This window comes from Haemorhous mexicanus, chromosome 32, assembly GCF_027477595.1.
Source record: "Haemorhous mexicanus isolate bHaeMex1 chromosome 32, bHaeMex1.pri, whole genome shotgun sequence".
NCBI lineage: Eukaryota > Metazoa > Chordata > Aves > Passeriformes > Fringillidae > Haemorhous > Haemorhous mexicanus.
The window spans coordinates 939,124-964,570 of record NC_082372.1 but is presented as its reverse complement, the minus strand read 5'-3'; the positions used below and the strand labels follow the sequence as shown (position 1 = coordinate 964,570).

Below are 25,447 nucleotides of genomic sequence, written 5' to 3'. Positions count from 1 at the left end.
CCGGCTTTGTCCTATATGAGTGCGCGCGGGGCCGCGGCTACCGCCATTTTCACCGCCGTCGCGCTCGCGCCTTTGCTCCGCTTTTAAAGGGGCCGCGCCGCCTCTTCACGTTTTTATATTCAGTTTTCCGAGCGCCTCCGCGCCGTCCGGGTGGGCCCGAGCCCCCCCGCCAGACTCCACCGCCGCCATGAGGGAGATCGTCCACATCCAGGCGGGCCAATGCGGCAACCAGATCGGCGCCAAGGTGAGCGCTGCGGGCCCCGCCTCCATCCTCCGCCGCCGCGGCGGTGCCCCTTTAAGAGCCCCTCCACTCCCCGCGCGCCAAGACAAAGGGCGACCCAAACCACGGCGATTTTACCCCAAAATTGGCGTTTTTCCCCCTCAGAAGCGCCTGTGAGGGAAGGGGTGGTGCTGAATGGGGCGGGTTTGGGGTTAAAAATCAGGAGATTTTGTCGCTAAATGAGGATTTTCGGTGGCGGAACGCCCCCCCCCCCCCCCCCACGCGGCTGCAAAATGGCGGCTGAGGGCGGCGGCCCCGAACCGCGGCAAATTCGCTTCCAAAATCTTTTTTTTTTGGGGTGTTTAAAAAAATCCAACTATTTTATCCTAATTTAAATGACTACCTTAAAGATTTGGCCGGGAATGGCGCTCTTTGCCCGTAATCGAGGGGGTTTGGCTGGGGATGGGCGGGGAAGGCGCCAAAATGGCGGCGAGGAGCCCTGAAATTCAAGGATTTAACCCTAAAATTCTGTTTTTCACAAAAATATTATCGTAATTAAATTTAAAACCTGATTTGTTCCGTTTTTAGAACGCCATACTTTAAATGCTGCTTTTTCAGACTGAAATCCGTTGTTTTCAGCCCATAATTGGGGTACTTTCGCTCCTAAAATCGTCTCTTTTCCCGGCAAAACCGTCCAATTTTACCTCAAAAATGTGGGTTTTGTGCCCCAAAATGATGATTTTTGACCACCAAATGCGGCGTGACGGCCGGAGGGGTCAGACCCGAAAATGGGAGGATTTAATCCATAAAAGAAGGTCTAATATCCACAATATAGGTTTTTATCTTCTAAATAAGAGATGTGTTCCCATTTTTTGTTCCAAATTTTTTTTTTTTATCCGCAAAATAAGGAGTTTTAAGCTTCCTTTAAACTGCAGAGTTTTATGACAAAAACGATTCTTTTTCTTATTCCTTAAATGTGCATTTGGGGTCTTAAAATTGCAGTATTCATCTCCAAAATTGATGTTTTTCTTATTTTGAATCAGGTTTGTCCACTGAAATGCCCTTCTTACGCCTGAAAATGGATTATTTTATTTTCCAAAAAATACATTTCAGTTCTCAAAATGTTAATATTTTGGATTTAAGTGATTTTTTTTTTTCTTCATTGATGGAAGGTTTTTGCTGCTAAAATTCAGCTTTGCTGAAAAGTTCAGGTTTTGGCCCCAAAACATTTTTTTTTTTCCCAGCCCCAAAATGGAGTTTCGGAGCTCCGGGTCAGCATCTTCGTTTTGCAAAACAACATTTCCGTCCAAATCCAAGATTTCTATCCCCAAAACGTGGAGTTTTGAGGAGAAAAAGGGCTGGATTTATTTTCCAGAAGTAGAATTTAGGGTTAAAATCGCGATTTTCTGCAGCTCGGAGGGAGCTCCCAGCCCCAAAATGGAGGTTTCCAGCCCCAAAATGGAGGGTCGGGGGAAGAATCGCAGCTTTGTGCTTTCAAATCCGCTTTCCCTTGCTTCACAATCACTGCTTTTTCTCCAAAACGAACGTTTTATATTTTTATATGTGGGGTTTTTACTACAAACTGGTGGGGTTTGCCCCAAAAAACCATTGCTTTAGGCCTCGGAATTTGCAGTTCTTCACACCACAGTGTCATTTTTGCTACTTCAGAAATCCGGGTTTTCCCCTTAATGTTAACCCCACACCCAAAACGGCCTTCTTTAATCCCCCCCCTTTTTTTTTTCTTTTTTAAATGTAACTTTTTGTCGCAAAATCGGCCTTTTCAGCCCCAACCCCCCCCCTTTGTGTCTCCAGACCGCATTTCCTGCCCCCGCAATGAACATTCCCATTTCCTGCCCCACACCGAAATCTTTGTTCTCTAAAACGCCTCAAATTGGGGTTCTTCACCCTAAAAAGCGATTTCCTTTTTTCTTTTTTAGTTTTGGGAAAGAGGTTTTGAACCCAAATTGCGATTTTGAGGCCCAAAAAAGGGTTTTTACTGTACACAAAATACTGGTATTTAACCGGTGAAATTTACTCTCCAAAATTGTGTTCTAGCCCAAAATTCTCAATTTTTACCCTTGGATATCCTTTTCATAATCCGTATTCCTGTCACTAAACTCTCAGTTTCTGCACCAAACTCACATTTTCTCGTCAAAAATTGTCATTTCTAACCCTGTGTTTCCCAAGGCTTCAAAATGCACTTTTTTTTTTTTTTTTTTCCCCCGAAAAATGCTGATTATTCAAGTCTGGTTTTTTAAAACTAATTTTTGTCCTCATTTGCCCAAAATCTCCATTTTTATCCCAAATGAACTTTTTTTGGAGCCATTTCTCTCCTACATTCCCCAAACTACTTTTTTTAACCTTTTTGTCCCATCAGCCCCAAAATCTCTATTTTTAACCCATTTTCCCACTATTTTTTACCTCACCTTGCTGGTTTTTAATCCCATTTTCCGCCTCACATCCATAATTGACATTTTAAAACCCTTTTTTTTTCTAGACCTAAAATTCTGGGTTTTGAAATGCATTTCTCCCTCATAATCACCAAACCACCATTTTTATCTGAAATCATCATTTTTTAACATCTTTTTTTTGAATTAACAATCTCAAAATTAATGGCTTTTAACTCAAATTAATATTTTCATGCCGTTGCTCTCTCCACAGTCCCATAATCCCCGGGTTTTTGCCGCATTTCTCATCTTAAACCCCCAAATCACCTTTTTTCACCTTATTTTCCCCTCATGCTCTGTCTGTTCCCCCCCACCGGGCCCTCGGCCCATTTTAACTCAAACCCCCACATTTGTGGAATCTCAACCTCGAATACAAAACTTGGAGCCCCCTGAGCCGAATTTAGGTTTAAAAATCCTGATTTTGGGTCTCATAAAAGCCGATTTGGGGTGCAAGAAGCTGATTTTGGAGGGGTTGGTTTGAATTTTAACAAGTTGCCGCCATTTCCCGCGTTCCCGCCCTTTTTAGGGAGCGGGACCGCGCAGCCCTGGCCACGCCCCCTCCTCCCAGAGCTCCGCCCACTTCCCTTCCCCGCTCCTCCAAACCACAAAAAAATCGCCTTTTTTCCCCCAAAAAGGGTAGTGGAGTTGCTGTGGGTTCTAGCCACACCCTTTTAGGACCTAAGCACACCCTAAATCCCCATTTTTCCACCCAAAACAGGTCCTGGCTGTGGGGGAGGTCTTGTAGACCCTGCCTGTCACCTGGCCGTGGTGCCTAAATACCTTTAAATCCCTAAATTCTTCTTTTGTTTTCCCCAAAACGCTGCCTAGGGGAGGAGGGTGGGGCCAAGTCCCAAAAGCCCCTTTTTGTCCCTAAAATAAATATCAGGTATTACAAAGTGGGCGTGGCCTGCCTCCCCACCCGTCCACAAGCTCTGCCTCTCTAGCCCAGATCCCACGTCAAATGTCTTTAAATCCCAATTTTTTTTCTTTCAAAATCCATGGTTTTTTTGATGTTTCTCAGCTGCCATGTCCTGCCCTGCCGTAAAATCCCAATTTCTTACGCTAAAATGCATGAATTTTTTTTAGCCCCAAATCCTCATTTTCTCTCCCAAAATGGGGTCCCAGATGTAGCAAAGTGGGTGTGGCCCAGCTGTCCCCAGCCCTCTGTCAGCGCCACCCCCTTTAACCCCAGTCACAACCCCAGTCCCTATTCGCTACACAAATCCCAATTTTTAACCCCAAAACCCTTTTTTTTTCCCCAAAATTGATTCTGCCTTGAGCATGGCCCAGCTGACCCTATCTCTCTGTATGCCCTGCCCTCGTAATATCCCCATTTCTCCCTCTAAAATCCCAATTTTTTCCTTTTCAAATCCTTTTTTTCCCCCCAATTCAGGTCCCATTTGTCACAAAGTGGGCGTGGCCCAGCTAACCTCACTCCTCCACAAGCCCCACCCCTTTTAGCCCCTTGATCACGTCCCAAACCCTCTTTTCCTCCCCAAAATCCCCATTTTTCCTCCCATAACCCCCAGGATTTTTTCCCCAAACTCTCGGTTTTTGCCCTGAACCCACTCCTGGGCTGTCCCCAAGCTGTCTCCTTGTCCCCACAGTTCTGGGAGGTGATCAGTGATGAGCACGGCATCGACCCCACGGGCACCTACCATGGGGACAGCGACCTGCAGCTGGACCGCATCAGCGTCTACTACAACGAGGCCACAGGTGGGGACAGCTGGGGACAGCTGGTGGCACTTGGGGACAGCTGCCACACCCCCCCACGGCTCCTCTGCCCTTCCCCCCCTCATTGTGTCAGTTGTTAGTGGTTGGTGGCACTTGGTGGCATTTGTCATCTCCCCAGTGTCACTTGTCCTGCTGTCACGCCCCCAATGTCACCTTCGTTTGTCACTTTCTCTGCTGTCACTTCCAGTGTCACCTCTTCACCGCCACCTTATCACTACTTGCTTTGCCACCTTCCTGCATCACCTCATTCTCCCCATTGTCACCCTGTCCCCAGTGTCACCCCCCAATGTCACTTTCTTGTATGTTACAACTTTGTCATCCCAATGTCATTGTGTCCCCATGGTTCTGCCTTAGTGTCACTTTTTTCTGTCCTGCTGTCACTTCCCACTGTCACTTTGTCCTTGCTCATGCCCTGTGCCACCTCATTTACTGTGTCCCTGAGTGCCAACCCCTCCTTTGTCACACCAGTGGGCTTACCTTGTCCTGTCACCTCCCAGTGTCACTCCCACTGCTGTCACTGCTCAGTGTCACTTGTCCATCGTCACCTCGCAGTGTTATCTTGTCCCCTGTCACCTTCAATCCTGGGGATCCCCTGGTGTCTGTTGCCACCTCCTGGTGTCGCTGCATCCTGTCCCTTCCCAGTGTCACCCTGTTCTCCCTGACCCACATCTTGTCTCCCATGTACCTCCAATGTCACCTTGCCATTGTCACCCCCTGTGTCATTCGGCCCCTGTTACCCCCACCCTGTCCCGTGTCACCACCCACCCCATGTCACCCCCTCTGCCATGTCACCTTGTCCCTGATACCCCCCAGTGTTGACTGTCCTTTGTCACCCCTCTGTCACCCTGTCCCCTGTGCCCCCCTGCATTGTGTCCTGTCCATTGTCACTTGTCTCCTCCCTGTCCACGTGTCCTGTTCTGGGTTGCTCTCAGGGAGTTTTCATGGTAGCTTTGGGGAATTCTGGGTGACTTTGACACTCCTGGGGTTATTTGGGTGGGTTTGGGGTGAGCTGGGGCAATTTGGGGTTAGTTTGGGGTGATTTTGAGGTAATTTTGAGAGGACTTGGGATTAATTTGGGGATTTTTGGGGTCAGTTTGGGAGGTTTGGGGTGATTTTGGGTTGCTTTAGGGTTGAGTTTTGGGGGGTCAAAGCTTTTAAAGTCATTTTAGGGATGAATTGGGCTTTTCTGTGAAAATTCTGGGTACTTCAGAGTGATTTTGAATATTTTAGGATTGGTCTCATCCAAAGGGGGTCTGAGGTGATTTTAGATAAATTTTGGGATGATTTTGAACATCTTTGAGTAATTTGGGGTGTTTTGGGGTTGATTTTGGGTGGGTTTGGGGTAATTTTTGGTGGGGCTTTTCTTGGGTTTGGGGTGAATTTGGGTGAGTTGGGGGTGGATTGCAGGTGATCGGGGATAATTTTGGGATGGTTTTGGGGTAATTGTGGGTGTTTTGGGGGTAAACTCAGGTGGATTGGGGGTGGTTTTGAGGGGATTCCAGATATATATGAGGTAATTCTGGGTGGTTTGGGAGTGATTTTGACTTTTTGAGCTGATTCTTGGTGTCATTGCTGGTGTTTTTGGGTGATTTGGGACATCTGTGGTGATTTGGGGTGTTTTGGTATCACATAGGGCGGTTTGTGAGATTTTAGGAGTGATACTGGGTTTTTTTGGTAGCAATTTTTGTTATTTCTGGGTTTAGTCTGAGCATTTTTGGAGCAATTCCAGGTGGTTTTGGGGTGATTTTGGTGGTTTTAAGGTAATTCTGGTTGGTTTGGGGTGTGTTTGGGATAATTCTGGGTTGGTTTGGGTTGTTACTAGGTGGCTTTGGGGTAATCCTGAATGGGTTTGGGGTATTTCCAGGTGTTTTGAGGTAATTCTCAGTGCTTTGGGGTGATTCCCCAGGAGTTTATGGGATGACTTGAGTCTATTTAGGGTGATTCTGGATGGTTTGGGGCTAATTCTGGCTGGTTTGGAGGTGACTCTTCCGGTTTTGGGTTGAATTCTCTGGGTTTTGGTCACTCCCCAGGGGGTAAATACGTGCCCAGAGCCATCCTGGTGGATCTGGAGCCTGGCACGATGGACTCTGTGCGCTCCGGCCCCTTCGGGCAGATCTTCCGGCCTGACAACTTCGTGTTCGGTGAGTGACACGCCTGGGGACATCTGGGACACCTGGGGACACCTTGGACATGCTGGAGGCACATCTGGGGACACAACTGGGGCATGCCTAGGGATACACCTAGGTCACCTGGAGGCTCCTGGGGACATTGAGGACACCTGTGGGACATCAGGAGACACCTGTGAGCACACTCTGACATCTGGGACACCTTGGGCATGCTTGGGGACATCTAGAACACACCTGGGGACATTGGAACACACATGAGACACACCTGGGGGCTGCTGAGGGACATCTGGGGATGCTCAAGACTTTTGGGGACCCTTGGCACATGGCAAGGACAGCTGCAGGCACCTGGGGACATTTTGGGACATGCCTGGAGATCCTGGGGATATCTGCAGACACCTGAAGGCTCCTGAGGGCATCTTGGGGACACCTGGGAGTTGCTGAGGGACATTAGGGATATCTCTGGGTGTTTGGGGAACACCTGGGGACACAGCAATATTTGGGGCAGCTGAGGACATGTGGGGACACACTTGGGATGTATCTGGGACAGCATGGGGTAGCCTCAAGGGACAGCAGGGCCCCAAAGAGGAGATCAAGGTCCCCAGGTATCCCCAGGGCGGGGTTGGAGGTCCCAAGGGTGTCATGAAGGTCTCCAAGTATCCCACCAAGGAGGGTTCAGAAGTTCTCAAGTGTTCCCAGGGGTTGATACGAAGGTCCCCAAAGTGAGGTTAAGGTTCCCAAGTGTCCCCAAAGGTGGCTTTGAAGATCCTCAAGTGTTGTCAGGGGTAGAGTGAAGGGCCCAAAGAGGGGGTTGAGGATCCCAAGTGTAGTTAAAGGTCCTTGAGGATCCCCAGGTTGGGGTGGAACATCCCCAAAGGGTGAGGTTGAAGGTCCCTGAAGAGGGTGCAGAAGTGCTTGAGGTCCCCAAGTGTGGGAGGAAGATCTCAAAGGTGGTGAACAGTTGCCCAAGGTCCCCAAAAATGGTTTGAGGGTCCCCAAAGTCTTCAGCATTAACCTGAAGATCTCCAAAGGTGATTAAAGATTCCTCAAAATTCCCAAAGGTGTTTTGATGGTCCCTAAAGTCACCTCAAAGACCCCAACCCAACTCCTCCTTGTCTGCCCCTGGCCAAGGGTCACCACAGGGAGGGGCTGAGCTGGCGGGGTCAGGGGGTCCTCAGAGGTGCCTCAAAGGTCCCCAGAAATGTTTGAAGGGCCACAGAGTGGCTTGAACATAATACAATGTGGAAATGGAGGTGCCCATCATCCCCAAAGGGGATTCAAGGGTCCTTCCTCAAGGTCATGTTGAGGGTTCCTAAAGATGTTTTGAGGTTTCCTGAGGTCCCCAAAGGTGCTCTGAGGGTCTCCAGGTTTAAGGGCCCCCACGATCCTCAAAGCTGGTTCAGAGTTCCTCAGAGGAGGTTTTGAGGCTCCCCAAGATGGTTTTGAGGTTCTTAAAGTTCCTAAAGATGGTTTAAAGGTCTCCAAATGTGGTGTAAAGGTTCTCAAAAGTGGTTTGAAGTTCCCCAAAGGTGGTTAGAAATTCCCAACCCTTCTTCCTCTTTTCCAGGCCAAAGCGGTGCTGGCAACAACTGGGCCAAGGGTCACTACACGGAGGGCGCCGAGCTGGTGGACTCGGTGCTGGACGTGGTGCGCAAGGAGGCCGAGAGCTGCGACTGCCTGCAGGGCTTCCAGCTGACCCATTCGCTGGGCGGCGGCACCGGCTCGGGCATGGGCACGCTGCTCATCTCCAAGATCCGCGAGGAGTACCCCGACCGCATCATGAACACCTTCAGCGTGGTGCCGTCCCCCAAGGTGTCGGACACGGTGGTGGAGCCCTACAACGCCACGCTGTCCGTGCACCAGCTGGTGGAGAACACGGACGAGACCTACTGCATCGACAACGAGGCGCTCTACGACATCTGCTTCCGCACCCTCAAGCTGACCACGCCCACCTACGGCGACCTCAACCACCTGGTGTCGGCCACCATGAGCGGCGTCACCACCTGCCTGCGCTTCCCTGGCCAGCTCAACGCCGACCTGCGCAAGCTGGCCGTCAACATGGTGCCCTTCCCGCGGCTGCACTTCTTCATGCCCGGCTTCGCGCCGCTGACCTCGCGGGGCAGCCAGCAGTACCGCGCCCTCACCGTGCCCGAGCTCACCCAGCAGGTCTTCGACGCCAAGAACATGATGGCCGCCTGCGACCCGCGGCACGGCCGCTACCTGACGGTGGCCGCCGTCTTCCGCGGGCGCATGTCCATGAAGGAGGTGGACGAGCAGATGCTGAACGTGCAGAACAAGAACAGCTCCTACTTTGTGGAGTGGATCCCCAACAACGTCAAGACGGCGGTGTGCGACATCCCGCCGCGCGGCCTCAAGATGGCCGTCACCTTCATCGGCAACAGCACGGCCATCCAGGAGCTCTTCAAGCGCATCTCGGAGCAGTTCACGGCCATGTTCCGGCGCAAGGCCTTCCTGCACTGGTACACGGGCGAGGGCATGGACGAGATGGAGTTCACCGAGGCCGAGAGCAACATGAACGACCTCGTGTCCGAGTACCAGCAGTACCAGGACGCCACGGCCGAGGAGGAGGAGGATTTCGGCGAGGAGGCCGAAGAGGAGGCCTGAGTGGTTTCTCCAGAGGTCCTGGCCCTCAGCAGTGTTGCTCCTCCCCTTCCCGGTGTGTTGTCCCAGAGAGGCGTCAACCGGTGGGCGGCGCCTTTGGTGTCATTGTCCTTCATCATCATCAGTGTTGGCCTCGGTCATCGGCGGCGGCAGCAGTGGAGTCCCCACCCGACCTTCAGCGTTGTCCTCATGGTTCTCAACCTTCATCATTGTCATCCTGGAAGAGTCCCCAGCCTTCAGTGTTGTCCTCACAGTCCCCAAGCTTCACCATCTTTGAAGAGCCCCCAGTCTTCATCACTGTCATCCATGAAGAGTCCCCAGCTTTCATCATCATCAATGAGTCCTTGGCCTTTGTCATCCTTGAAGAGTTTCCAGTCTTGATCATGGTCAGAGCTCCCAACTTCTGTTGTCTTCATCCTTGAAGAGTTCCCAATTTTCATCAGCACTGAAGAGTTCCCAACCTTCTTCATCATCTTTGAAGAGTCCCCAGCCTTCATCATGGTCATTCTTGAAGAGTCTCCAGTCTTGATCATCATTGAAGAGACTCTAATCCTGATCATGGTCGGAGCTTCCAACTTCAGTCATTTTTGAAGGATCCCCAAGATTGATCATGGCCATCGTCAAAGAATTGTCAAAGGCTCCCCAACCTTCATCCTTGAAGGGTCCCCAGAGTTCATCATCCTCCTCCTCACAGAGTCTCCAGGAGCTCCTGGCCTTCATCATGGTCCTTGCAGAGTCTTCAATCTTCATCATCCTCAGCCTTTGGTCTTCATTGGGGCTGATCAGTTGGCCTTGACCTTCATCATAATCATCTTCATTATGGAAGAGCCTCCAAGAGCTTTTGATCTTCAGTCTCATCTTGAAAGAGTTGCTGACCTTCATCATCATCGTGGAAGATTCCCTGACCTTCAGGGTTGGTCACTTGGCCTTGACCACCATCATCCTCATCCTGGAAGAGTTGCTGACCTTCATCACCTCCACCCCTCCCTCGCTGCCTCCGCGGCCTCCTGTCCTCTCCCCCCGCCCCACTCTGGCTCCATTTTCCCCTTCTTTTTTTGTAATTTTTCCTAAATTTTGTTCATTTTTCCCAATTTTTTGTTTCTTTCCCTATTTTTTGTCATTTTTCCCGTTTTTTGGTTCATTTCCCTCCTTCTTCCCTCATTTCAGTCTGTCCTCATTTTTGATCATTTTCACCCAATTTTCCTCAATTTTTGGTCAGTTTCCCCCATTTTTGGTCTTTTTTTCCACTTTTCCAATTTTTGCTCTTTTTTCCCCCCGTTTTTGCTCACTCTTAGCCCAATTCCATTCCTTTCCCAGCTTTTGGGTCCTTCCAATTTTTTTGTTGTTTTTTTCCCTATTTTTGCTCAGTCATTTTTTTACCTATTTTTTTCCATTTTGGGTTTGTATTCCTCAATTTTTGTTCATTTTCCCCCATTTTTTATTTGTTTTTCCCCATTTTTGTCAGTTTTTCCTGTTTCCCCTCCATTTCTCCCCGCTTCTGTCGCCGTTCCCGGTGTCCGGTCGCTCCCTCCCGGTTTTGGATGTTTTTGTTTTTTTCCCGTTTCTTTCGTTTTTCATATTGAAAAGTCGCCCCCGGGTCCGGAATAAACTCGGGATGGAAAAGCCACCATGGGTGTCACCTGTGTCACTTCCTGGGTCACCTGGGGGCGGTCCGGGGTCACCTGAGGGTCCCCAGTGTCATCTGGGCATCACTTTGGGGTCACCTGAGGGGTTCCAGTGTCACCTGCGAGATCCTGGGGCCACTTTGGGGTCACCTGGGGGGGGTCTCTGTCCCCTTCTAGGGGTCCCCCATGTCACCTTCAGGATCACCTGAGGATCCACAATGTCACCTGGGCATCATTTTAGGGTCACCTATGGGGTTCCAGTGTCACCTGGAGGGTCTCATTGTCACCTTGGGGGTCCCCTGGGGCCGCTGGGAGGGGTCTTGGTGTCACCTTAGGGTCACCTGGGAGGTCCTGGGGTCACCTGGGGGGGCCTCAGCATCACTTCAGGGTCACCTGGGGGTCCCCATTGTTCATGTAGGGGGTCCCTGTGTCACCTTGAGGATCTCACTGTCACTTGGGGTGTCCCCATGTCCCCATCTGAGGGTCCCCATTGTGACCTTTGTCACCTGGAGGTCCCAGTGTCACCTGGGGTCACCAGAAGGGTCTCAGGGTAACTTTAGGGTCACCTGGGGCGGTCTTGGTGTCACTTCAGGGTCCCCACTGCCACCTTGGAGGTCCCCATGTCCCCACCTGAAGGTCCCCAATGTCATCTGTGTCTCTCTTCAGGGTCCCCACTGTCACCTGGGGTCACTCAGAGGTCCCTGTGTCACTTGGGAGTCCCCTATGTCACCTGTCCCCTCTCCCCCAGTGTCCACAGGGTGTCCCTTTGTCAGTGGCTCCGGTGATGGCTGTGTGGGAATGTCACTGGCTGGGGACATTCGGGTGGCACCAGGGTGTGGTGGCACTTTGGGAACACCTTGGGGACAAGGGACAAGGTGGGCACTTACAGGGAATGGGGACATGGGGGGTGGCAGCACTTTTAGGGACGAGGGGACATGATGATTCAAGGGTGACACTTTAGGGATATCAAGGGGTGGTGGCACTTCGAAGACACTTCGAGGGCAAGGTGACATTGGGAGGTGGTGGCACCTTGAGGACACATTTGGGACATGATGAAAGGGAGGATGGTGGTACGTGAGTGACGCTTTGGGGACACAGTGGCACTTAGGGGACAATGCAGGGGCGGTGGCACTTAAAGGACACAAGGACACTGCTGTGGTGGCACCTTGGGGACACTTTATTGATACAGCGACACTGGGAGTACTGGCACTTTGGAGACACTGAGGGTGGTGGCACCAGAGGGACACTTAATTGACATAGCACTGCAGTGGTGGCACTTTGGGGACAAGGTGGCACCTTGGGGACACGGGGCAGGGTGACACTGCAGTGGTGGAACTCTGGGGACATTGAGGACATGGGGGGGATGGTAGCACCTTGGGGACATTATGTGAACATTGGTGACATTTGGGGGTGGTACTTGTGGGACACTGCAGGTGGCACCTTGGGGACATTTCAGGGACATGATAACATTTGGGTGTGACACTTTGGGGACAAAGTGACACCACAGGGTGGTGGTACTTCTGGGACACTTAGACAAGGTGGCACCACAGAGACACTTGGGGGACATGATGACATTTGGGGGACACGGGGCATGCTGACACTGTAGCAGTGGCACTTTGGGGACATGCAAGGCGTGGTGGCATTCTGGGGACAAAGGGACTTGGCGGCTGGTAGCACCTTGGTGGCCTCAGGAGCCACTGGTGGCACTTCAGGATGCAGTGGCATCAGGGGTGGTGGCACTTGGGTGGCACTTTGGGGACACAGCAGGGTCCCAGTGGCTCTTTGTGGAGGGGGTGGTGGCACCTGGGGACACTTTGGTGTCACTGGGGGTTGGCACTCAGGGACACTTTGGGGGCATTTTGAGACGATTCAGTGGCTCCAGTGCCACCCTCGGGCTCCGTCGGGATCACCTGAGGGGACAAGGGGGGGACAGGGGGGACCTGGGGTTGTCACCTCCCCCCAAGGGTCCCCAAAATCCCCCAAATCCGCCCCAAATCTCACCTGGGACCCCCAAACCCATCCAGGACCCCCCAAATCTACCCCAAAATCCATCTGGGACCCCCAAAATTCCACCCGGGACCCCAAAATCCTCCCAGGATGACTCACCTGGGACCTTCAAAATCCATTGGGGACCCCCCAAAATACCCCCAGGGACCCCCCAAAATACCCCTTGGCTCCCCCAGATCCTGCAAATTCACCCTAAAATCTACCTGGGAATCCCAAAATTCACCCCAAATCTCACCTGGGACCCCCCAAATCCCACCTGAGACTCCCCAAACCCATCCAGGATCCCCCAAAATCCCTCAATATCCATCTGGGACCCCCCAAAATCCACTCAGAGACCCCGGTTTCTCCCTGGTGCCCCACAAATCCCCCAGATTTACCCCAAATTCCATCTGGGACCCCCAAAATTCTTCCGGGATTCCCCAGACTCACCTGGGACTCCCCAGACCCATCCAGGACCCCCCAAAATTCCCCAAACTCACTCTGAAATCCATTTGGGATCCACCCAAATTCCCCCTGGACCCCGCAAAATCCCCCAAGTTCACCCCCAAATCCCCCAATTCCCCTCAAACCTCACCTGGGACTCCCAAACTCCCCCTAAAATCCAGCTGGGATCCCAAAATCCTCCCAGGATTCCCCAGACTTACCTGGGACACCCAAACCCATCCAGGACCACCCAAAATCCCCCAAATTCACCCCAAAATCATCCCAAAATTCACCTGGGGTGCTCCAAACTCCACCTGGGACCCCCAAATTCACCCCCAAACCCTCTGAATCCTCTGAGCTCACCTGGGAGCCCCAAACCCCGCCCCGGACCCCCAAATCCCCATAAAGCTCACCTGGGAGCCCAAAATCCCCCAAATCCCTCCTGGGACCCCCAAAATCCCCCCAATATCTACCTGGGACCCCCCAAATCCCCCCGGGACCCCAAAATCCCCCAAATTCCCCAGCTCACCTGGGAGCCCCTGGCCAGCGCCCCCACGGCCCCCGGCAGCCGCGTGACCAAGTCCAGGATTTCCGAGGGGATTTTGGCCACCCCGACGGCCCCGGAGCCGCCCACGAGCGTCACCCGGCGCGTCCCCAGCAGCGGCTGCGCCACCGCCTCGGCCACCTGCCCCCAAAACGGGATCCCAAAATCAGGCCCCAAATCAGGGATCCCAAAAGCAACCCCAGATCAGCCCCAGCCCTAAATCAGGGATCCCAAAATCAGCCCCAAATCGGGGATCCCAAAACCAGGGATCCCCAAATCAGCCCCAAAATTGGCCCCAAATCAGGGATCCCAAAAGCAGCCCCAGATCAGCCCCAGCCCTAAATCAGGGATCCCAAAATCAGCCCCAAACCAGGAATCCTAAAATCTGCCCCAAAATTAGCCCCAAATCGGGGATCCCAAAATCAGGGATCCACAAATCAGCCCCAAAATTGGCCCCAAATCAGGGATCCGAAAAGCAGCCCCAGAACAGCCCCGGCCCCAAATCAGGGATCCTGAAATGAGGAATCCCAAAATCAGGGATCCCCAAAATCAGCCCAAATCTGGAATCCCAAAGCGTCCCCAAAACATCCCCAAGTGTCCCCAAAACATGCCTAAAGTGTCCCCAAAATGTCCCCAAAACACCCTCCAAAGTGTCCCCAAGTGTTCACAAAATGTCCCCAAGAGTCCTCAAAGTGTCCCCAAAACATTCCACAAATGTCCCCAAAATATCTGAAAATGTCCCCAAAGTGTCCCTAGGTGTCCCAAAAATGTTTCCAAAACATCCCCAAAGTATCCTCCAACTGTCCCCAGAACATCCCCAAAGTATCCCCAGGTGCCCCCAAAATGTCCCCAAGTGTCCCCAAAACATCCCCAAAGTGTCCCCAGGTATCCCCAAAACAACCCCAAAACATCCCCAGGTGTCCCTAGTGTCCTTAAGTGTTCCCATGTGTCCCCAATGTTGCCAAATGTCCCTAAAACATCCCCAAGTGTCCCCACTGTCCCTAAGTGTCCCCAGGTGTCTCCAAAACATCCCCAAAGTGTCCCCAGAACATCCCCTAAACATCCCCCAAGTGTCCCCAGGTGTCCCTAAAGAGAGCCCAGCTGTCCCCAGCTGTCCCCAGTGTCCCCACCTGGGGCAGCCTCTGCAGCACCAGATCCACCACGGCCGCGTCCTGGAACTGCCCAAAGGCCTCGGCCTTGGCTGCAGCCGCCGCAGCCTTGGCGCGGGCACGAGAGGCCACGGCCGCAGCACGGGCAGCGCCTGTCACCTGCGGGGACAGGAAACAGGGTTGGGGACACCAAAATAGGCATAGAACCCCCAAAAACATGATCGGGAACCTGACATGGGATTGGGAACTCAGGCATGGGCATGAGAGGCCATGGCCACAGCACAGACAGCACCCGTCACCTATGGGGACATGAAACGGGGTTGGGAACACCAAAATGGGATTGGGGACATCAGAAATGGGATTGGGGACAAGGGAAATGGGATTGGGAACCCGGGAATGGGCACGAGAGGCCACGGCTGTGGCACAGGCAGCACCCGTCACCCGCTGGGACACAACATGTGACTGGGCAAACCAAAATGGGATTGAGGACATTGGAAATGGGATTGGAGACACAAAATGGGGACAGGACTCCCAAAAACGGGATCAGGAACACGACACGGGATTGGGAACCCAGGCGCGGTCACGAGACACCACAGCCACAGCGCAGGCAGTGCCTGTCACCTGCAGGGACACGAGACGGGATTGGGAACATGAAACAGGGTCAGGGACACTGGATATGGGACGGGGGACATGGAAATCCAAAACAGGATTGGGAACTCAGGCATGGGCACGCGAGGCCATGGCACAGGCAGCGTCTGTCACCTGCAGGGACACCGAATGGGATTGGGGATGTTGGAAATGGGATTGGGGACCCAAAAGGGGATCGGGGAGGTTGACATGGGATTGGGGACCCAGAACAGAGACAGAACCCCCAAAAACGGGATCAGGAACCCAAAAATGGGGACAGAGACCCAGGAATTGGATCGGGAACCCCAAAATGGGACTGGGGACACCAACACGGGATTGGGGATCCTAAATGAGATCAGGAACCCAACAGGAGATTGGGGACCCAAAATGGAATAAGGACCCAGGAACAGGATCGGGAACTCAGGAATGCGATCAGGGCCCAGAAGGGGACTGGGGACCCAAAACGGGACTGGAGACCTGAAACAGGATCGGGGACCCAGGAACAGGAATGGGGACACTGGAAATGGGATCAGGGATACTAACACGGGATTTGGGACATCGGAAATGGGACTGGGAACCCAAAATCAGGATTGGGAACCTGAAACGGCAATGGGGACATGGGAAATGAGATTGAGAACCCCAAAACAGGATAGAGGCCCTCGAAAGGAGGACAGGACCCCTGAAAATGGGATTGAGAACCCCAAAACAGGATTGGGACCCACAGAAATTCTAGGAGAGCCAAAAATCCTTCAGAGAACCTAAAAATTCCCAGATTAGGGGCCACAAAATCCAACTGGGTCCCCCAAAATCCTCTCAGGACCCCCAAAATCTTACCTGTGACCCCCAAACCCTCTGGGACCCCCAGACTCACCTTGAGGGTCTCAGCCTCAGCCTCTGCCTGCAGCAGCACCTGCGTCCTGTAGGGGGCGCCAAGTCAGGGGGCGGGGCTGCTCTTAAAGGGGCAATGCCACTCTTAAAGGGGCAATGGTGCAACATGAGCGAGCCCACCAACGGGGTGTGTGGTTTATTTGAAGGGGGCGTGGCTTTTCTTAAAAAAGGCAATAATACTTAAAAGGGCAGGGGGCAACATGTGTCTTAAATGGCTTATGGCTACAGACAGACTGATGGGGTCCACCAAGGTGTGATAGTGGCTGACTAGGATGAGGTGTGGTTTCTGTTTCAAGGGGCGTGGCTCACTTAAAAGGGCCACGGCTTTACAAAGGTTGTGGGACCCACCACTGTGAAAGGGTGGCTTCTTCTTAAAGGGGCAGCACTTCTCTTAAAGGGCAATGGTGGGACCACCCCCCCCCCCCAATGGGTCTGACTGGATGAGGGAGTGTATCCTTCTTAAAGGGGCAATGGCTTCACTTTTAATGGTAGGGCCCACTAGGTGTATGACTCCCTTTAAAGGGCAGGGCTTCTCCTAAAGGGTCAATGGCCCACTTACATTGGTGGGACCCACCACGGTAAGAGTGTGGCTTCTCCTTAAAAAGGCAACAGTTCTCTTAAAAGGGCAATGAGCGGGAGCCCCCCAAAACACCCGCAACCTGAGCGGAGGAGGGCATGGCTCATCCCCGGAGGGGCGTGGACACCCTTAAAGAGGCGGAGTCTCACCGCTGTGCCTCTGCCAGCCGCTCCAGCCGGTAGCGCTCGGCCTCGGCCGGTTTGCGCACAGTGGCCTCGAGCTCCTGGCGGCGCCGCCCGACCTCCTGCTCCTGCAGCTGCACCCGCTGTGCCCGCTCCACCAGCGCCACCTCCCCGCGCTGTGCCGCGATGGCCTGCTGGGAACGGGCTGCCTGCAGGGGACATGGGGACGGGGAACGGAACACAAATCCATCAGGGGAGGGACACGGGGACAGGGGACATGGGAACACAGGGACAGGTCACAAGCCCATCCAGGGAGGGACACAGGGACAGGTGACACTGGGACATGGGGACAGGGACAGGACACAAATCCATCAGGGGAGGGACACGGGGACAGGGGACATGGGGACATGGGAACAGGGGACACAGGGACAGGTCACAAACCCGTCCAGGGAGGGACATGGGGACAGAGGACATGAGGACAGGGGACACAGTGACAGGTGACAAACCCATCCAGGGAGGGACACAGGGACAGGTGACACAGGGACAGGGGGACAGGGACAGGACACAAATCCATTAGGGGAGGGACACGGGGACAAGGGACACAGGGACAGGTGACACAGGGACACATGAATGGAAGACAGCGGGGACAGGTCACAAATCCATCAGGGGAGGGAAAAGGGGGACAGATGACAAAAGGCAGGGGCCCAGGTATCTCTAGGGGGACTTCAGGCAGCCTGCGGACATCCTCAGGTGACCTAAGAGACCCGAATTTTGGAGGAAACCCCAGGATTTGGAGGTTCCAGGTGTTCTGGAGTGTTCCAGGTGCTCCAGGTGAGCTCCTAGCCCCCACTCCATCCCCACCCAGGTGTGTTTGTTACCTGTCCCCAGATGTGTGATTCCTGTAACTGAAACACCAGATAGGCCATGACCCTGTGACAATCCCAAGTGTTCCCTGCCCAAGGTGTGTTTGTTACCTGTCCCAGGTGTTTTATTACCTGTCCCACATTGGTGTGTTCCCTGTCCCAGCTATGTTGGTTACCTGTCCCAGGTGTTTTACCTACCCCAGATGAGTTTGTTACCCATCACAGCTGTATTACCTGTCCAGGTGTGACCTCACCTGCAGCTGGAAGGCCAGCTCAGCCGTGGCCCTGCGGGCGCTGACGGCTCCATCGCACTCAGCCTGGGCCACCTGGAAGTCGCGCTGGGCTCGCGCCGTGGCCTCCTCGCTCAGCAGCTGCGCTGACACCTGTTCCTGCCGCGCCCGCGCCTCCTGCGGGGACAGCAGCACTGGGATGGGACTGGGAGGGACTGGGATGGGCTAGGATGGGACTGGAATGGAACCTGGAGGGACTGGGATGGACTGGGAGGGACTGGGAGAACACAGGGATTGGACTGGGAGGGACTGGGATAGGACTGGGAGTGAACTGGGATGGACTAGGAGGGACTAGGAGAGCACAGGAATGGGACTAGGAAGGACTGGAAGGAGCTGGAAGGGGCTGGGATGGACTGGGAGGGACTGGGGAATGGGGTACTGGGAGCACTGGGGCGCACTGGGGGTGTTGGGGCACTGGGGAATGGGGATACTGAGAGTACTGGGAGAGACTGGGAGGAACTGGAATGGGACTGGAAAAGCACTGGGAGCACTGGGAGGTACTAGGGTACTGAGGGTACTGGGAGAGGCTGGACAAGGACTGAAATGTGCTGGAGTGGGATTAGTGGGGTACTGGGAGCACTGGGGGTACTGGGGCAGTTTGGGGAATGGCGTACTGGGGCACTAGGAGACGGGACAGACTGGAATGGGACATGAAGGGGGCACTTGGGAGGACACTGGAAAGGCACTGGAGCACTGGGAGAACACTGGGGAATGGGGTACTGGGGCTATCAGGGGTACTGGGAGCACTGGGATGAACTGCGGGCCACAGGGAGAGCACTGGGAATACTGGGGGGTAACTGATAGGAAGGTGACCCAGCTGCCCCCAGGTGTTCCCAATGTCCCCAGGTGTGTCCCCAATGTCCCCAGCTGTCCCCAGGTGTCCCTGGTGTTACTCACGCGGATCCCAGCATCACGTTTGGCCTCGGCCTCTCCCACGCGGGCGTCACGCTGCACCTGCGCCGTGCGGCCCTTCCCGAGGGAGCGCAGGTAATCCTGCACAGGGACAGACCTGTCACACCTGTGTCACCTCCCTGTCACACCTGTGTCAAACCTGTGTCACCTCCCTGTCACACCTGTGTCACCCCTGCATCTGTGCCATGCAGCCCTTCCCGAGGGAGCACAGGTAATCCTGCACAGGGATACACCTGTCACACCCACGTCACCTCCCTGTCACCTATGTCACACCTGTGTCACCCCATCTCCCCCAGACGTATCCCAGTGTGTCTTAGGCCCCCTCAGGTGTCCCAGCTGTGCCCAGGTGTGTCCCAGGTGTGACCACCTTGTCCTTGGGCATCTCCAAGTGTGTCCCAGGTGTGTCCTAGGTGTGCCCAGGTATCTCCAGCTGCCCCCCAGGTGTGTCCCAGCTCTCCCCAGATGTCCCCTGTTGTATCCAAGGTGTATCCTAGCTGTCCCCAGGTGTGTCCCCAGGTGTCCCCAGCCATGCCCAGGTGTGTCACCTGCTCGTCGTGCACGTCCTTGAGGGTGTAGCTGACCACGGAGATGCCCATGTTCACCAGGTCGGACGAGGCCACGCGGAAAACCTGATCCGAGAACTTCTGCCGGTCCTTGTAGATCTCCTGGGCGGGGCCAGGGCAGGAATTAGCAGGGTGGGGCTTAAATGGGGTGGGGCTTGGCTGGGCGGGGCCTGAGAGCGGGGTTAAAGTTGGGCAGGGCTCAGTGGGGTGGGCTAAAAGGGGCAAGGCTTAGTAGGGATGGGCTAAAATTAGGCCCAGCTCAGCAGAGTGGGGCTAAAAAGGGGAGAGGCTTAGATGGGTGAGGCTCAACTAGGTGGGGCTTAGCAGGATGGGTCTCAAACTGGGCAGGGCTTAGTAGGGGCTCAAACTGGGCAGTGTTTAGCAAGGTGGGGCTCAAATTGGGTGGGGCAGGGGTGGGGCTTAGTGGACCAGGGCTGAGCAGGGTGGGGCCCACAGGGGTGGAGTTTAAATTGAGCCGGGCTTATTGGGGTGGGGCTCAAAGGGGCAGGGACAAAATAAGGTGGGCTTAGCAGAGAAATGCCCAGGGCTGGTGGGTGTGGCTTATCCATGGACCATAGCTTGAGGCAATGGGTGGTGCCAGGCAGGCAAGGCTTTGTCCTGGGGGTATGGCTTTGATCTAAGGGGTGTGGCTGGGTTCTGTAGGTGTGGCTTAGGCAAGGTGAGGTCATGCTTAAGGTGGGGTGTGGCTTAAGCCAACTGGGCGTGGCTTTGGAAAGCAGGTGGAGTCAGGTGAGTGTGGCTTTGTTTTGGAGGTTTGGCTTGTACAGAGGTGTGAAGCCAGGAGGGTGTGGTTTGATACAGTGGGCATGGCTTGAACTAAGGGGTGTGGCTTAAACAAAGGGGTGGAGCCAGGTGGGCATGGCTTGGTTTTGAGGGTGTGGCTTGAGGCTTAGGGAGCTTGGAATGAGCCAAAGGGGCCAGGATTGAATGAGGGGGTGGGACCAGGTGGGCGTGGCTTGACTCCAGGGTGGAGTCAGGGGAGCGGCTCAGCTTAGGGGGTGTGGCTTGACCCAAAAGGGGCATGGCTTTAACAAGGGCATGGTGCTACATGGGTGTAGCTTGAGTAAGAGGGGGAGCCATGGATGTGGTTTGTACTGGGTGGAGCTAGGTGGGCGTGGCCTAAGTTAAGAGCTGGGCTGTGGCTTGACAAGGAGGGGGGAAATGGAGCATGGCTTGAGTACTGGGGCGGAGTCGGTGGATGTGGCTTTGAGTTAGGGTGGGGCTTACACTGGCTGGGGTCAAAAGGGAGGCAGGGCTTAGGGTATGGGTGGGGCAGGTGTGGATGTGGCTTTAGAGGGGGTGGGGCCAGGGAAGAATGATCTCGTGCTGGTGGGTGGGGCTTTAGCAAAAGGGTGACATCTTGTGGACATGGTTTCACCAGTGGGTGTGGTGTGACCTATAAGCTTCATCCTCCAGGGATGAAGCTTATAGGTCAAATGGGGGAGAAGTCTCTTAAAGGGCCACATCCCACCCCAATGGGGGATGCTGAGCTGTTCCTGAGGGGGAGTGTCCATCCAGGTGGGCATGGCCACATCAAAGCATGGCTTTTGAGATTTCTTAAAGGGGCCACATCCCATCCCAAATGGGTGTGGCTGTTTTGGGAGGGATGTGGCTTCCCCAAAGAGAGTGTGGCTCCCTCCAGCCCCACCTCCACAGTCATATGGGCCATGATGGCGCGCTGGTGGCCCTCCAGCGTCTCCAGGGCGATCTGGCCAATCTCGCTCTCCGACTTGCCCAGGAACATCTGGCAGGCAGCTGCCAGCATCTCCTTGTTCTGCCCCTGGATCTTCACCTGCGGGAGTCTGGGATCACCTGGGAACCCCCCAGCCACCCCTGGCACCCCCTAAAATGTGTGTGGCCCCTTTAAGGGGTCGGTGTGGCATTGCCCTTTTAAGAAGCTCGTTGCTTGACAGGGTGGGGACCACCACAGCACTGACCTTTTAGGGGGTCCTGTCCTCTTGAAGGGGGTTTGGGGGTTCCCACCATCCCCAGCCGGTTTCTGGAGGTCTTACTCCCCTTAAAGGGGTCCCCACCCACAAAAAACTCCTTTTAAGGGAGGTCAAGACCCCCCAGTGGGATTTTGGGGTCCCCACCACGCCAAGCCCCTTTAAGGCTTGGATCTCGACCCCTTTAAGAAAGGTTTAGGGAGGTTGCCCCATCACAAACCCTTTTTGTTTTTTAAGGATTTTTTTAAGGATTTTACAGCTTGTTTAAAGGCTTTTAAGGTTTTTAATGGGTCTTTTAAGGGTTTTTCCCCTCTTGAAGATTTTTTGGGTCCCCACCACTCCAAACCCCTTTAAGGGGCATTCCCCCTCCCATCCCAGGGGTTTGGGGATCCCCAAAACTTCAAGCTCCTTTCAAGGGACGCCCCGCTCCTAAATGTCTTTATTAGGAGTGTTTTTAACACCTATAAATGTTTCAGGTGGGCCCCACTACTCCAAACCGCCTTTAAAGGGCTCCTCCCCCCACCGCCCCCCACCCCCCCCGCGTTGTTTTGCGCTTCCCGCTACCATCGCCGCTTTAAGAACGCCCCAATCCCACTTAAAAGGGCAATGCCACCCTGGCTGGTTCAGGCAAGGGAGTCGCGGGGGAAGGTCTGGGGCCTCCCGGGGGGATTTGGGGGTCCCGGAGCATTTTTGGGAGGTTCCAAAGAGATTTCAAGGGTTCAGAGTGTGGGCTTGTGGGTCCCGAGGGGGTTTTGGGGGGACCCGCGTGGGATATTTGGGGATTCCCAAAGAGATTTTGGTGGTTCTGAATGGGGCTTTTGGGGACCCAGTGGGGTGTTGGGTTCCGGGCAGGGTTGGGAGTTCCAAAGGGCATTTTGGGGATCCCGGGGAGGATTTTGAGGGGTCCTGGGTGTATTTTGGGGGGTTCTGATGGTGGATTTTTGGGGGTACAGGAGGGAATTTTTAGGGGATTTTTGGGGGTTTGACGGGAGATTTTTTAGGGATTTTTGTGTACCCAGGAGAGGGGTTTTGGGTAATCCGAGGGGGGAGTTTTGGGGGCCAAGGACAGGATTGTTGGGGTGTTTTTGGGGGGATTTTTTTGGGGATTTTTGGGGGGGATTTTTGGGCTGTTTTGGGGACCCATGAGGGGATTTTTGGGGTATTCTGGGGGTATTTTTGGGGGTGTTTTGGGGCATTCCAGGGGTACCTGTGCGATGCCGGTGACGGAGATGGGCACCCCGTGGCGGGTGTAAACCTTCTCACTCCGCACGGGCAGCGTCAGCGTGTTCAGGGAGATCCTGGGGGAGCCGGGGGGGTCACCCCAAATCTCTGGGGACCCCCCCCGAACTCCAGAAAACCCCCCCGGGCCCCTCCTCACCGCTGGATCTGTTGCAGGCACGGGATCACCAACACCCGGCCCCCGGCCACCATCACCGGGGGGCTGCGGCAGAAACCTGGGGGGCACCGAGAGCTGGGGGACCCCGAAACCCCGGGGGGACCCCGAAACCCCGGAGGGACACGGGGACACCCCCAGGAATCCCCGGGAGGGGGTTGGGGAGGGTCCCTGGAGGGGTTTAATGGGGCTCGGGTGGGTCAGGGGGAACCCCAAGATATCTGGGGGGGGAACTGGGGGAGTCCCCAGGAGTCCCAGGGTGCGGAATGGATGGGGGAGACCCTCGGGGAGGGTTTGGGGGGGTCCCAGAAGAGGTTTGGGGAGGATTTTGGGGCTTTCTGGGAGTTTTTGGGGATTCTGGGGATTCCTGGGAAATTTTGGGGGATTCTGGGGGTTCCCAGGAGATTTTGGGCCGGGGGGGAGAATTCTGGGTGTTCCCGGGAGGTTTTTGGAGGGGATTCAGGGGATTTCAGGAAGTTTTTGGGGGGCTCCCGGGAATTTTGGGGGGAATTCTGGGGGTCCCCGGGTGGTTTTGGGATATTCTGGGTTTCCCCGGCAGTTTTGGGGGAATTCTGGAGATTTTCTGGAAATTTTGGGGGGATTTTGGGGGTTCCCGGGAGTTTTGGGGGTCCCCAGGAGCCCCCGGTCCCCCGAACTCACCCGACACCACCATGGCCTCGTTGGGGCCGCAGGTGAAGAACATCGCGGCGGGGGAGGGCCGGGGCTCGATGGGGATCGATGGGGATCGATCGAGGCCGATCGGGACCGACCGCCATCCGCGACCGCCGCCCCAATCCCGGCAGCTCCCGCGCTCGCCACTTCCGCATTAGCGCGGTGACGTCACCGAAAACACGGTTTCCCACTGGCTGCCGAGCCAAGGGCGGGAAAGGGAAATCTGTTCTGCCTAGCAACTTGTTACGTCCTGATTTCCCGGCGCTCCATTGGCTGCGCCCTGCTCAGATTTTCGTATTTTCCTTGGGAAATGAACATTTTCAGTTCGGGATGAACTTGGAGGTGAGGGCAGTGACGGGGCCTGGGAAGCTCCAGACCACGGCCAGGCCGTGGTCATCTCATGGCCAGCTCATGGTCAGCTCATGGCCATAATCATATTATGGTCATCTCACAGCCATGGTCGTGTCATGGTCAGAATCATCTCATGGTCACGGTCATGTCATGGTGATGGTCATCTCCTAATCACCATCATCTCATACTCATTGTCATCTCAGTGTAATGGTCATCTCCTGGTCACCTTATTGTCATCTCAAGATCATGGTTATGTCCTGGTCATTGCATGGTCAAGGTCATCTCATGGTCTTCATCACCTCATGGCCATAATTGTGTCATGATCATCTCATGGTCATTTCACGGTCACCTCATGGTCATCTCATGCCCACGATCACATCATCAAAGCAGTGGTTGTGTCACAATCATGGTTTCTCCATGGTTATGGTCATCTCATTGTAATGGTCATCTCATGGTCATAATCATGTCATGGTTGTGGTCATCTCACGATTATGTCATGGTCTTGATCACCACATGGCCATGACATGTTGTGGTCATTTTATGGTCATCTTTTGGTCACAGTTATCAAATGTTCACAGTCATGTCATGGTCATCTCACAGTCATGGTCATGGTCATCTCATTGTTACCTCATGGTCAACTCATGGCCACAATCACATCATGGTCATCTTACACCTGTGGTTGTGTCATGGTCATGGTTATCTCTTGGTCAACTCATCGTCAGAATCTTGTCATGATCTTGATCATTTCATGGTTGTGGCTACATTATGGTCACAGTCATGGTGATCTCATGGCCTTGATCAACACATGGCCATGGTTCCATTGTGGTCATGTCTTGGTCACAATCATTTCATGCTCATGGTCATCTCATGGTCACAGTCCTGTCATGGTCACATTCATGGTCATCTGACTGTAATGGTCATCTTATGATCGTGGTTGTGTCATGGTCATGGTCATCTCACGGCCATCTCAGGGCTGTGTCACTCATGGTCATTCTCACGGTCATCTCATGCTCGTGTCATGGCTGTGGTCATGGCCAGGCAACCCCTTTGAGATCCCAAGCCCTGATTTTGGGATACTCAAGGACCACTGGAGACAACAAGGCCTGGCCTGACCCCTCCCCCCATCCCACTGCCCCTCCAGGAACCTGACACAGCCAAACCCTTCTGAGGACACCTCGGACACGGGACACGGAGCAGGATATGAATCCCGAGGGATGGAGCTGGGCATGGCTGGCAAGTCCCCATCCTGCTCCTGGTGTCCCAATCCAGCTCCTGGTGTCCCCATCCCTGCTCCCAGTGTCTCCATCTCTGTCCCCAGTGACCCCATTCCCATTCCTGGCTCCCAGACAAGAACTTCCAGACACTGGA

The 25,447-nt window shown here is 54.2% G+C and overlaps 2 protein-coding genes across 5 annotated transcripts; one reads left to right on the top strand and one right to left on the bottom strand.

Moving 5' to 3' along the window:
• Positions 1-33: 33 nt before the first annotated feature.
• Positions 34-10,773, top strand: TUBB (tubulin beta class I). The gene is made up of 4 exons (XM_059871579.1): positions 34-244; positions 4,275-4,383; positions 6,432-6,542; positions 8,092-10,773. The coding sequence occupies exons 1-4, from the start codon at positions 188-190 to the stop codon at positions 9,147-9,149; spliced, it is 1,335 nt and encodes a 444-aa protein (XP_059727562.1). The 5' UTR covers positions 34-187; the 3' UTR covers positions 9,150-10,773.
• Positions 10,774-11,927: 1,154 nt separating this feature from the next.
• On the bottom strand, positions 11,928-23,898 carry FLOT1 (flotillin 1). Of its 4 annotated transcripts, XM_059871576.1 has the most exons (12): positions 23,717-23,885; positions 23,042-23,117; positions 22,871-22,961; positions 21,366-21,509; positions 19,679-19,798; positions 19,119-19,214; positions 18,186-18,338; positions 17,096-17,277; positions 16,353-16,398; positions 14,876-15,013; positions 13,731-13,886; positions 11,928-12,681 (listed from the first exon to the last, which is right to left on the bottom strand). In XM_059871576.1, the coding sequence occupies exons 1-12, from the start codon at positions 23,757-23,759 to the stop codon at positions 12,592-12,594; spliced, it is 1,335 nt and encodes a 444-aa protein (XP_059727559.1). In that variant the 5' UTR covers positions 23,760-23,885; the 3' UTR covers positions 11,928-12,591. The 4 variants fall into 4 exon arrangements, with proteins under 4 accessions (XP_059727559.1, XP_059727558.1, XP_059727561.1 ...); XM_059871575.1 differs by lacking the exon at positions 23,042-23,117 and having other exon boundaries at positions 23,717-23,898; XM_059871578.1 differs by lacking the exon at positions 21,366-21,509 and having other exon boundaries at positions 23,717-23,888.
• Between the last annotated feature and the right edge of the window lie 1,549 nt (positions 23,899-25,447).

What these genes read in the sequence shown, in the direction of transcription:
- FLOT1 (XM_059871575.1), bottom strand. Translation starts at nt 23,883, where the DNA reads ATGCGGAAGTGGCGAGCGCGGGAGCTGCCGGGATTGGGGCGGCGGTCG. An exon ending in CGAGGCCATGGTGGTGTCGG is followed by an intron (nt 22,962 to 23,716) that starts GTGAGTTCGGGG and finishes CGGCTCCCCCAG; the next exon opens with GATCTCCCTGAACACGCTGA. An exon ending in AGGACGTGCACGACGAGCAG is followed by an intron (nt 19,215 to 19,678) that starts GTGACACACCTG and finishes GTCCCTGTGCAG; the next exon opens with GATTACCTGCGCTCCCTCGG.
- TUBB (XM_059871579.1), top strand. Translation starts at nt 188, where the DNA reads ATGAGGGAGATCGTCCACATCCAGGCGGGCCAATGCGGCAACCAGATC. An exon ending in GCAACCAGATCGGCGCCAAG is followed by an intron (nt 245 to 4,274) that starts GTGAGCGCTGCG and finishes TTGTCCCCACAG; the next exon opens with TTCTGGGAGGTGATCAGTGA. An exon ending in CTACTACAACGAGGCCACAG is followed by an intron (nt 4,384 to 6,431) that starts GTGGGGACAGCT and finishes GTCACTCCCCAG; the next exon opens with GGGGTAAATACGTGCCCAGA.